This window comes from Poecilia formosa, unplaced genomic scaffold (assembly GCF_000485575.1).
Source record: "Poecilia formosa unplaced genomic scaffold, Poecilia_formosa-5.1.2 Scaffold390, whole genome shotgun sequence".
NCBI lineage: Eukaryota > Metazoa > Chordata > Actinopteri > Cyprinodontiformes > Poeciliidae > Poecilia > Poecilia formosa.
The window spans coordinates 236,479-248,680 of NW_006800329.1; the positions used below are offsets into that span (position 1 = coordinate 236,479).

General features: G+C 36.4%; 1 protein-coding gene across 1 annotated transcript in view; it reads left to right on the forward strand.

The window, feature by feature from the left end:
* The window catches only part of npr2 (natriuretic peptide receptor 2), a 60,966-nt gene that overhangs the window by 25,671 nt on the left and 23,093 nt on the right, over window positions 1-12,202 (forward strand). The window contains exons 8-9 of the mRNA XM_007575834.2: window positions 9,217-9,337; window positions 11,724-11,798. Coding sequence (XP_007575896.1) covers window positions 9,217-9,337; window positions 11,724-11,798 — 196 coding nt within the window. The remainder of the gene's footprint in view (window positions 1-9,216; window positions 9,338-11,723; window positions 11,799-12,202) is intronic.

Below are 12,202 nucleotides of genomic sequence, written 5' to 3' on the forward strand. Positions count from 1 at the left end.
ATCTATTAACAGTCAACCAAAACTTTAACACGTCAAACTTCATTCAACTGAAAGCTTACAAAATAACCAAGTAAATTATCACTTTAAATTTATCTGGAAAGTTGATTTCTGGGATGCTAAGTGTGCTAGAGATTTTTAAAGTTAGCTAAAGTGCTAAATGAAAAATTAGGTCCGCTATTAGCACAATCGGAGAATATTAAATGAAAGTTAGATGCTAATTGCTCACCACTACTTGACATAACCACATTTAAAAAGACAGAAAAACAAAACTGAACAAGTCCTTCAGGAATCGCAGCGTTTAAGCTAGCTGGCTAAATTTAATCTTTTGTATCCGACTTCGCTGACCTGCAGACTGTGCAATTAGTTTTATGCAGGTTAAATTGAGAAATGATTGTCCTGAACGTTAAGTGATTATGGTGTTTAGCTAAGTGTTTAACTAGCGGCTGCTGCCCCCGAGCTGTTCAGTTTTATATGTTTGTTTAAGGGGAAATAAAAGCTCGTCTAATGGTTCTAACTTTCTGCTGAACATTCAGCTGTAAAAACAACGGAAACAAAATAGTTTCAGTGTCCCAAGTGGCACCGTCTGCATCTTTATGTCGTAGCATTAAGCCTTATTTAATTACACCCTCAGTAAATCATGCATGCTCCAAGTAATTAAACTCCTGCAAGGGATTTATAATCCCAGGTTAATGTCATGGGTAATATCTGCAAACAGGGAAGGAAATTAATGTTTTTTTTTCTTCTTTTGTTGCTTTTTCTGTACTAGACGGTTTTACTCTGAGCTTATAACTTACGCACCACTGTACAGCTAACAAATCACACCGGTAATCTGATTACTTATCCAATACTGACCATTAACACAAACAAGTGTTAATCACCAGCCAATCAGAATGGATTTTGATCAGAGGAGCGGCGGAGGAAAGATGGAGGAGCAGCTATCCACGCGAGGTAATTCCACTAAACATAAATCTGACTTAATTACCCCCCGAAAAACAAGTAATGAAATAACTAACATTTAATTTGATCCAGAGAGTGTGCTTAACTCTCAATTAGCTCTTTCTTCTCTTTTCTCCTCTCTTCAGCTCACAGTTCAACAAGCGCTTCAAGGTTTCCAAACTCGGTAGTTTTCCTGAATGCTTGTCAGGTAAGTTCTGCTCTCTTGGCGTTCTTTTAAAGTTCTTGTAAACGGTGCCAAACATATTTATTGTCCCTTTTTTAATTTCTTCTGTTTTTATTGTTTCTTAGTCACGTTTTGTTTTTTATGTCATCTTAACGAAGACAGTTGTGAGAGTCGATGCAGAAAGATGATTTCTAACGAGGATTTCATTAATTAATTGGGAGGGAAAAAAACACAAAGCAACATTTTTTTTTGCTCCCTAAGGATAATAAATGGTCAGCAGGGTTTTACTTCGCTGTGAATTCAGACTCATTACCGTTATAAGATCATCCCATTTGATTTAAATCTTGACTTTGACTAGGCCACTCATTGACATGCTTTTGATAACTCAAGTGAGCTCATTAATTGATGCCCGGATTTATTCCTTCTGGATGGAAAAATCAAAGTTTGTGGTTCTTGAGCTTTTTGCCCACAGCATCACACCACCTCCACCGTGTTTGACTGTTGGTGTGATTGTTTTCTTGTTGGTGATTTTGGTCGGCAGTGCGATGGGTTTGGCTTGGATCGTATTTGAGTTGCAGCAGAAACTCAGACTACGTTCACACAGCTCATCTTGACGCTTAATTGAGTTTTTTTTTTTTTTGCGAAAATATGTTTTTTTTCTCTCTAAAATCAGATTTTTTTCTTTCTTTTTTGACTGAAATCTGTCTGATTTTTTTTTTTGGCTGAAATCAGATTTTTTATGCAGAAGTTTTTTCTGAAATCTGATGGGTTTTTGTTGCTAAAACGTGATTTTTTTTTTTGAGCAGAAGAAGAATGTTGACACCGAACAGAAAGTAATAATGGATGCTGCCATCTATGGATAAATTTTAAAGTTTATTCAGCAACAGTATCGTTACAAAAAACACAAAGGAAGCAAATAAAAGGTAGCCCAGCCAACAGCAGCAGCATTGACTGCAGAGAAGTCGGTTTGGATCCGTCGTCTGAGCTGAGAGCAATAAAAACGTCTTTCATAATTTCATCATCATAATTTTCAGCTTTGATCTGTTTCCAGATCATTTACATCCAGACGTATTGCATCTGATTTATTCTGGTCATTATGACACACGTCTCACTTCAATGACATAAAAGTGACCGTTCAGACCGCCGATGATTTTAAAACAGTCGGATTCGTGTTTTCAAAGTGGCACAAATTGGATATTTCGTGGTGAAATTATCAGATTCTGGTGGCTGTTTGAAAGCAGCCTGAGATGTTTCACCGGCTTCTTCTCCTGGATGAGTCCTTGATGCATCTTTGGAGTAATTTTGGTAGGTTTGCCTCTGCTGGGACGCTCCACCCGTCCTCAATAATGTCTCTCGCTGTAGTGCAGAGAGGAATCTCTTCTGTTAGCGTAGCATCATCAGAAACCTCTGGAGACGGCGCTGAAACGAAGCATTCTTCATAAAACAAAGAACTTTGCAGAAAATCCTCTTCAACAAAGTGTCTTAAGTCAGAGGCTTCTTCATAACCGCTGTAGTACAGACTGCTACAGGAGGTCCTACCTGCCCACAGCCATCAGCATCTAACTTGGATAATGAGTTACACACTGCAAAAACACAAAATTCTACCAAGCATTTTAGTCTAGTTTCTAGATCTAATACTGTAGTTCAATTGAAATAAGAGAAAAATAACTTAGAAGTAATTTTTCATTAAGATTTATAAGCTTGTTTTAGGTAAATAATCCCTTAATGTTAATGAAAAAGTACTAATCCATTGTCAGATTATTTCACTTATAGGAAAAGACTTGTTTTAAATGAATTTGGTGATTAAACTTTTATTTCCAATATTTAGGAATTACTGATTTAAAATAAGCTATTTCCTGCTGAAAAGTTACTTATAAGTTAGTTTTGTCTTATTTTAAGTGTAATAATATATTTGCTCTAGAAACAAAACAAAAATACTTGGTAAAATTTTGTGTTTTTGCAGTGAAGCAACATTTAATTTCACTTATAATCAATAAAATATCTTTGAATTGACGTGAACTTTAACTCGTGTCAATAATGTTTCACTTTTTACGACTTTTTGTTTTTACAGGAAGTTTAACCTGTTACATTGATTCTGGTGTCTATGAATGAAATCCTCGTTAGAAAACTGTTACTTTTTTAAACGTGACAACAAAAAAACCAACAGAAGAAGAAGAAATCGTTAATACTTTTTTCACATCCCTGCATCTTTACTGAACCTAAAAGCAACAAGTTTCTATTTGAGTTCTGGAGATTCTGGGCTGCATTTGTAGGTCTGACCCACATTTTGGTTCTTTCATCTCAACTGCGACTATTTTTAGATGCTTTTCCACCAAACGACCGAAATCTGAACGTCATTTATGTCGTTTGAGGGAACTTTCTGCTCCCCGCCTGCATTAAGCTGTGAGATTTGTGTCGTTTTCTGAGCCTGAAACCAGAGACTAACAGATGGCTTCCTGTTTTTGCAGACGGCAGCGCGGGTTTTGCTGATGGACTGAGCGGCGGACAGCAGAGCTTTTAGCAGCTGCCGTTAACGTCAGCCAGCTGCTGCTGCTCAGGCCTTTGATTTCCACAACTTGACCCACAAATACGCCACTAAAATGTCTGAAATGTTCTGCAGTTCCCCAGAACACAAGATAAGCTTCTCAACCTCAAGGTGCAATTCATATATCTGGAAGATATACGTGTTTAATTTCTATATTTTTGATAAGAAATTAATTTTTTTGTATAATTAAAAGTGTATTTACTGCTGTTTTGATGCTGTTTTTCTTGAATATATAATATTGTGGTTAGAAAGTAAGTACACCCCAGGGTTGTTAAAGCAGAACCCCAAATATACAAACTGTCTTTATTTATTGAACAAAAATTAGTTAATTTAATTATAACATTTGGTCCTACTACAGTATTTCAGTCTGGACTTTGACTAGGTCAGCCGTTTTGTTTCAATTATGTGGTTGTTTGGATTATTGATCCACTGATGACGCTTGGTTACATTTAAATCTGCAAATATTTTGCATCATCAACAGTTGATATCAGGTGTTTGTGGTGATTTTCTCTTGTTTTTGTCTCATCTGTCAAAATAAAATAACATAGAGACATCTTGTTCATTCAGAGTAAAAGTTTTCTAAAAATAAACAAAAATAATAAGAAATATTTTTTATTTAACAGCAGGACTCCTGTTCACTTTAGAAAATCTCACTTGCTTAAAAATATGTATTTAGGATTTTATCAAACTTATTTTCTGTTTTCAGATTTAATTCTTCTGTCTGGTTTGAAGGTAACTTTTCCAGGCAAGCAGAGAAAGTTTGAGATGTTTGAACAAGAGATGAGGGCTTTAGATAACTATTTTAGTAATTAAATCTACCGATTGTTGTGGCGATTAATCGATTAATCGGATTAAAAAGTGGCCACATTCTATAGATTCTTTATTTAACCATTTACACCTTTTTATATAGTGTTAAAAGATACAAATAAACAAATAATTCAATTCATTTTTACATAAGAAAACAAAAGTTTTATTCCCTAAAATTAAAATTTCTTTCTTATTCCTTTTGTAAATCTGAACCAAATGAAGGTAATGCTATGCTGACTGCATTTAAAACACATTTAAATGCAAAATGTTGGTTTATTTACTGCTCTGAATCCTTTATTTTTCACCTAATGACCTTTTTTTTTGAGTTTGTATACGCCAGTTAATGATTAATCGATTGCTAAATTATTAGTTAATTATTATTTCAGTTATTGATTAATAATGATAAATCGTTTCAGCCCAACAAGAGACATTACAATGAAACAGGTTACCTAGTGTTGAGAAAATAAATTTAAAATAAGCTAGTTTCTTCCTTAACACTAGCAACCTCAGCCAAGCCCTGCCCGGTGACCTAGCAACCTCAGCCAAGCCCTGCCCGGTGACCTAGCAACCTCAGCCAAGCCCTGCCCGGTTACCTAGCAACCTCAGCCAAGCCCTGCCCGGTGACCTAGCAACCTCAGCCAAGCCCTGCCCGGTGACCTAGCAACCCCAGCCATGCTAGATTCTATGGAAGCAGCAGGGAACTCAATAAATATTGACAGTTTGAATCTGCTTTGTGCCTTTTTGTATATTTGAGGTTTGATTTAAAGAATTTCAGGACCTGGTAAGAGGGTGTACTTTCTTTCAATCATGATTGCAGTCTATGATATCCAAAGGAATGTCGGTTTGAGTGATTTGTGCCTATTTTATGTTAATTTGTTGGTGTATTTCATAAAGGAAAGTGGTAGAATGGATGTTTTAACAAGATTTTCCTCTGATACACAAACTGATGCTGTTGTAAAATGAGTAACTTTGATAGAATATGGAATGAAATAAAAGGAAATATGTGTATTAAATAATCTGTTTTCCTCTGATTTGTTCACCACATTGAATTGGAAATAGGGTTGAAACGATTAATCGTGATTAATCAATACTTGAAATAATTTTAAAACTTATTTAATAATTATTTAATTGTTAACTGGAGAATAAAGATTCTGGAAAAGGTCAGTTTCTGAAAGAACAACACATTTGTAATAGTAGTTAGACTAAAACTGTACAAAATATGTAAACATTTTGGATTTAAGATTTAAAAAAAAGAAACCTTTTTGTAAATATATTTCACCCAGAACTCCTCAAGTGGCAGATTTAGCTACACCTGGTTCAAATTCTTTAAATAAATCTCCTGTTTAGCACATTTTGCATAATTAATCAAAAAAATAATCACCAAATTAGAACTACACTGTATTGTTAAGTCAGAGTTCAGTTTTTCACATTAGAAGCATCTTTTGACTGCAGATGCATCCGTTGCTACAATTAATCAAGCGTACACTAAAGGAATACTGTTGTTGCATTTTAAGCAATAAAATATTTACTTATGTAAAATTTTTAAACTATTAATGTTTTCTTGTATAGAAAAGATTTAAGTGGTTAAATAAAAGATATGTGGAATTTGGCAGTTTTTTAAAAATACGATTAATCGATTAATCGTTTACTAAAATAATAGTTGAAAGAGTGTGAAAGTTGGGTTTCTTTTTCCAGAGCTAGAACAATTTTGTGATTAAAAATGTGAAGAAGTCCCTAAAAACGCAGATTTGGTCTATAGTAAGTCCTAAAATGTGCCTTTATATGACATTTGTGCATTTCTAAAGCACATTTATGGGTTTAATGCATCAAAACAAACCAATTTCTCAGTGTAAGTTCTGTACGGCGTGAAGGCTGGTTCTTGGACAGTTGAGGCAGCTGGACTGTCTGGGGCTGTGGGTTGATTTTGGAGTCTGCCGGGCAGCAGGAGTGTGAGGTGATGTTGAGCAGAGTAGCAGTGACTTTGTTGTTTTAATGGAGGCGGGTTTTGGGGGGGGTCGGTCCCGCAGGAAGGTATTCACAAATGGGAATGGTGAAACAATAGGCCCAGTGTGGAGCCCCACACTTCGCCCCTCTGGCTGCCAGAAGTCTCTAAACAAGACCCTTTAAATAGAAAATTGGTGGTGGTGGTGGAGGAGCGATGGCGCTTTAATGTCCTCCAAATGCTCACGTCTCATTTAGGCTACTGGATTGCACAACAGTAAAATTAATACTGGTGACATAGTGGCAAAAAACTAATAAAGAAGCCACTTCTGGGGCCAAGTTGGCTGGATGGCAACAACGGGGCGACATGCTAACGCTGTAATAATTTCCTGCAGCCATCTGGAAGTGTTTTACACCTTTCGGATCGCCCTGGAATGCCTCCTCTCTGCTCGTTTTTCACGTCTACGTTTCAAACCATAAATAAAACCCTTACTTTTTCCTTACAGCAGCAAAAAAAGAAAAGAGGAAAGCAAATAAAAACAAATCAAGAAAGTGTGCTTGCTAGCTTTCTGCAGGTTTCATTTCAGATTTTTTTTTCTTCTTGGGTGTGAATCATTAAATGTCAAGCAAGCAGCTGCTCTAGTAGGGTTTTTAGCTCTGATGTGTTGATTTGCTGGAATGCATCTTCTCCGGAGAGGCTGCCAGTCAGACGGGTGCTCAAAAATAATCCTCAAACATGTCAGAAATATCACTGACAAAGAAAATGAGGAGATGAATTTCTCTGGCTAAGCTGTGCAGACATGTGGGCGCGTTTGTTTTGTCATTGTGGAGAAGCTCACATCCCAATCTGCCGAAGTTCAACCAATAAACTTTAAAAACTCATGTCGTAAAAGTAATATTTAATTAGGCCTGGTGTACAGGGAGAGATATTCAATATTAATATACAACCGTAATTATCAAAAATCTGTAAAAAAAATGAAAATTCAATCTGAAGGATAACTTTTTCATCCCATTGAGTGACTCTAGCACTCATTTAAAGAATTTATTAATATATTATTGTTAAATAAATTAAGGTCTATAAATTTGTTTGATTTATTTACACAAAAGGAAAAATTAACAAAACTAAACAATTAAACGGATTATAAAATCTACTTTACGGAAAAGTGAACAGTTTCAAAATGTTATCAAAAGTTCAAGTTTCTCTCTGGAGTTTAAAGACTGTAAAACACTGTAAAAACACAAAATCTTACCAAGTATTTTTGGTCAAGTTCATAGATCAAATACTTTATTAAACTTTCTGTAAAATTTCGGAGCTTGTTTTCAGTAAATAATGCCTTAATATCGATGAAGAAGTTCTAATTCCATTAGCAGATTATTTTACTTTTAACCTGGGAAAATGTTTTGTTGTGATTGAAATAATTTGCCACTGCAACTAGAACTTTTTTTTTTAAACTAATACTTAGGGATTATTTGCTAAAAATAAGCTCTCATATCTTGCAGAAAAGCTGCTTGTTTTGTATTAATTCAAGTGCATCAAGATATTCACACTATAAACTATAAAAATAGTTGCTAAGATTTTGTGTTTTTGCAGTGTAAAAGTTTTAATATTAATTTTAGTTTTACCAAATATCCTTGAAGTGAGACTCTGTAAATACCTGGACTGGTGATTGTGTTCCAGTTGCTGCGTTTCTATTAACCGTAAAATCGCATGAATTGGAATTATTAAAATAAATTTGCTTTCTGGAAACATGGAAAAACTTTTGGAAAAACTCAGGTGTATAAATTAAAAAGTTTGGGTGATAGGATGAAGTGGCTTTTCCAAAATTGATTTATTTCTCAAAACTGCAATGGAAACACATTTTTGTTGCGTCACACGAATCACAGGAAGTTACTACTGCTGGAAACAACAAATAAGACGATAACAGGAAGTAGTTGGAGGATGATGATGCCACGTGTTTTTTATTGACTTATTACGTGAACAAACTTATTCACATATGATTTTTATTGTGTTTTTTATCGCATGGAAACAACACAATTGTGAAATTGTGAAGCAGTTAACTAATTTTGGCACAGCTGGAGTCAGTAAATGTCTTTTTAAAGTTAGCTAAAGAGCTAAGCAAAGAGTTAGCAGAAGTGTGCTCTCTAATGTAGGCAGTTAAATGTGTGTCAAAGGTCAGAGCTGGTGTGACCTGTTAGCCGCATGAGTTTTCATCTCTCTGGTGTTTTTAACCAGACGCTAAGGTCTTCATCCAGTAAGAACTCCTTTCTTATCTTCTTAGCCTCCAGTTATCATCTATGTCTTGTTTATGATCTTAATAACATCTGTTAAAGAACAAGCTGAACCAACAGTTATAAACGCTCCATTGTCAAGAGATGGAGTCTTAAATCTTGACGAAATTATAAATTTGTACCGTGTGTTTTTATTTCAAAGAACTCCCTGTTCTGGACCATAAAGCAGGACACGCAGCTGAAGAACACGAGGATCAGTGAAACTAAAATCTTACAAAAACACACAAAATACTGGATGTGACGAACTTCACTATCAGATCCAGATGGTTATCTCCGAACATGGACGGCGATCAAACACAGCCAAGCAAATGTTGCAAATCTGGTTCCGGTTATCAGATTAAATCCATGTTGCTTTAGATCTCAAAACCCAGAAAATTAAACCATAAATTCAGATTTTCTTCCATTTAAACCCATCTGGTGCTGTTGCAACCCAACTTACTTCCCCCAGATCTGATTCCTGTGAGAAAATCAGTCAGTTTAACGAGCTGCTCCTTAATTTCTTTGCTTTCAACAGGAAACTGAAGCTGGAGAAGGAGCTGGCTGGGATGCTGTGGAGGATTCGGTGGGAGGACCTTCAGTTCGAAAGCCCCAATAAATACCACAAACGAGCCGGCAGCAGGTTGACCCTCTCACAGGTAGATGGACCTGGACAGATTGGTGTGCAGCAGTAAAAGCCAGTAATGATGCAAAGCCCTTAGATGAGGCGATATCCACTTGATCTCACATTAAAAGCTGTTTGTTTTGGTTTTTATTGAGCTGTGCGACCATTTCAAACTGTGTTTGATTTAATCAAACTGGATGAAATTCAAAAAGCAGTTTTAAAGTTTCATTTAATAAGGGGAAAACCAATATTTAAACCAAGACAATAGCCCCAGTTAAACCGCGAATTAACCAGATTTGTTTGGAAATCTGAGGCCAATTTCTGCAGCGACACTCAGGAATGATTACGGTTCATCTCTTAATGCCTTTTTGAGTTGGCCTAGTCAAAGGCAAGGCAAGTTTATTGGCATTTCAAAGTAGTTAAATATATTATAGTGTGATGAATACTAAATAAAAGTAATGGGAGCGTGACTATAGATTAAATTAAGGATGTTCCAGTTATTATTAATCAAAGGCAACTCTAACTAGGGTTTTAGCCTTGGTTTAAAGGAACTCAGTGTTCCGGCAGTTTTTCAGTTTTCTGGACTTTTGTTCCAGATTAGAGGTGAATAAAAACTGAATTCTCCATGTCTGGTTCTGGTTCTGATTCTTTTTAGACCAGAACCAGAAGACCTGAGAGGTTTGGAAGGTTGATAAAAGGTAAACGGACTGAACTTATGTAGCACTTTTCCAATCATTTTGATACAACAGCAGCAAATCCGTTCACAGATCTGCCTTTAAAGTCAGTCAGAAAGCTGCAGCTGATATAAATTACTGTTGCAATAATCAGTGTGACTACAGAGGAACACCTGGATGAGTTTCTCTAGATTTTTATGGGATATTTAATCCAGAAAATGTTCTTCAGGCGATAGAAGGCCGACTTTGTTACTGTCTTTATGTGACTCTGAATGTTCAGGTCAGAGTCCAGCATTACACCCAGAATGGAAGTATTGAACAGAGCGACTGAAATTGTTTGCAAACTTGTTTTTGCCAGTTTATTCATGGTTTCTACTGGTTAGTGTCAAGCAAGTCATTTTCACAATTTACCGTCTATTAAAAGAGCGTTCCTCAGATTAATGTCACTCCCTGCTGCGGCAGCTGTGAAATTACCGTAACAACCCAATATTGACTGGAAAGCGCAACATCTCCCCTTTCAGAAACCGTTGGAATTGTTCAGATAGCGCCAAGTGTGGCAGAATGACGGTACTGCAAATTCGGCTGTGTCGTCGGCGACACGTTCGTTGTGGTTGGGTTAACCTAGATTAATTTTTAAAAATGGTTTAATATTTCTACATTTTGGTTTTTGAAGATTAAATTTTTGGAAAAGTTGGATTTTTTTCACCTTTGCTCTTTTCCATAGTTCAGTGATGTCATCACGCTCAGGGCGGCCATCTTGTTTCATAAGCATGTTTTACAGCTTCTGTTCATTAGGACTTTGAATTCAGGTGAACTTTATGACCAAATGTAACAGTTAGGCCAAGATTTTTAAATTAAGAGAATAAAGTCATCATATTACAAGAATACAGTCGTAATGGAACGATATAAAGTCAAAATAATGTGAGAATAAAGCATTAATGTTACCAGAATAAAGGAGAATATAGATGTTGATCCTCTTTTGGTTTTACAGATAAGGTAATAATTTAAATTTGAACAAATAAGCATCAACTTATGTTTAGTAGCAGGACTTTAATAACTCTATAAGCTTCTTTTCATCATTTTAAGACGTTCTGGTAAAATTTCGTCTTTATTTTGCCAATATTCTCGTAGCTTTCCTTTACTACTTCATCATACAACTCAGACAAGGGATTATTGGAATAAAATCCACTTTTTGAAAATATTTTATGCCATTTTTAGAAAGGAAAGCAACAAAATCTGTAATATTGCATGTAAAATTATGATTGAACCATTTCTTTTGTTTATTTTTCTGCTCCAATCTGAGCTGCAGCCCTGACAGAATCCCAAATCCTCTGCGCGTTTACACATTCCTGAAAGCTTTTCCAGCGGTTTGATCCAAGGTGGCTGGGCTTGCAGCGGCAGACGCACATTAAACGGTCGTTAAAGTAAGCCCCGGGTCTGGCCTCGCTCCTCGCATTCAGGGTGCGAAGCCCTAATGCGTCTCCTCTCCCACACGTGCAAGCGTTCATGGAAATCACAGGCACACACCTTTTTAACGACTGCCTCTCTGTCTTGTTCTGATAGTGGGAAATGCCGTGTTTTTCCAAACTTCTCCGGCTTCCCACTTTTCCATTTTGCAATCATTACAAACGCAGATTGAACAGCGGGTTTTTAGGAATCCAGAAACATAATTCCTGTAGTTTTCTGTGATGTGAAACTCGGTAACAGACGTCTGATCTTCCTCTCTGCTCCTCTCCATCTTCCCAGAGAGGATCCAGCTACGGCTCCCTGATAACTGCCCATGGAAAATATCAGCTATTTGCAAAAACCGGCTATTTTAAGGTAAGGCTTAGTGAGTTCTGACATTTTCAACTCCTGCACACTCCTTTCCCACCCACACACATGTGCAGAGAAAGAAAGCCGGAGAGCTGGAGAGAGGCGAGAGAAAGAGAGGGTGTGTGGGCGAATTTAGGTAGTTGGTTTTAATGCGAGCTGCAGAATGCGTCAGTTTGCTTTTCTGTTTATTTTTTTTATTTGTGTGTGTGTGTCTGGTTCTGTAACTCCTTCAGTCTGAACACAACCATTAATTTGTTGCTGCTAATTTTTTCTGTGCTATACAGAGGGGGGTGAGACAAAGAGCTGTATTTAGCAGAAAGATGTTTATTTTTGTTTAAATGGGAACGCGGATGAACTTCTGAAGTTCTCCTCGCTGACCTGAGGTGATTAAAACGCAGAGAGAGAAAACA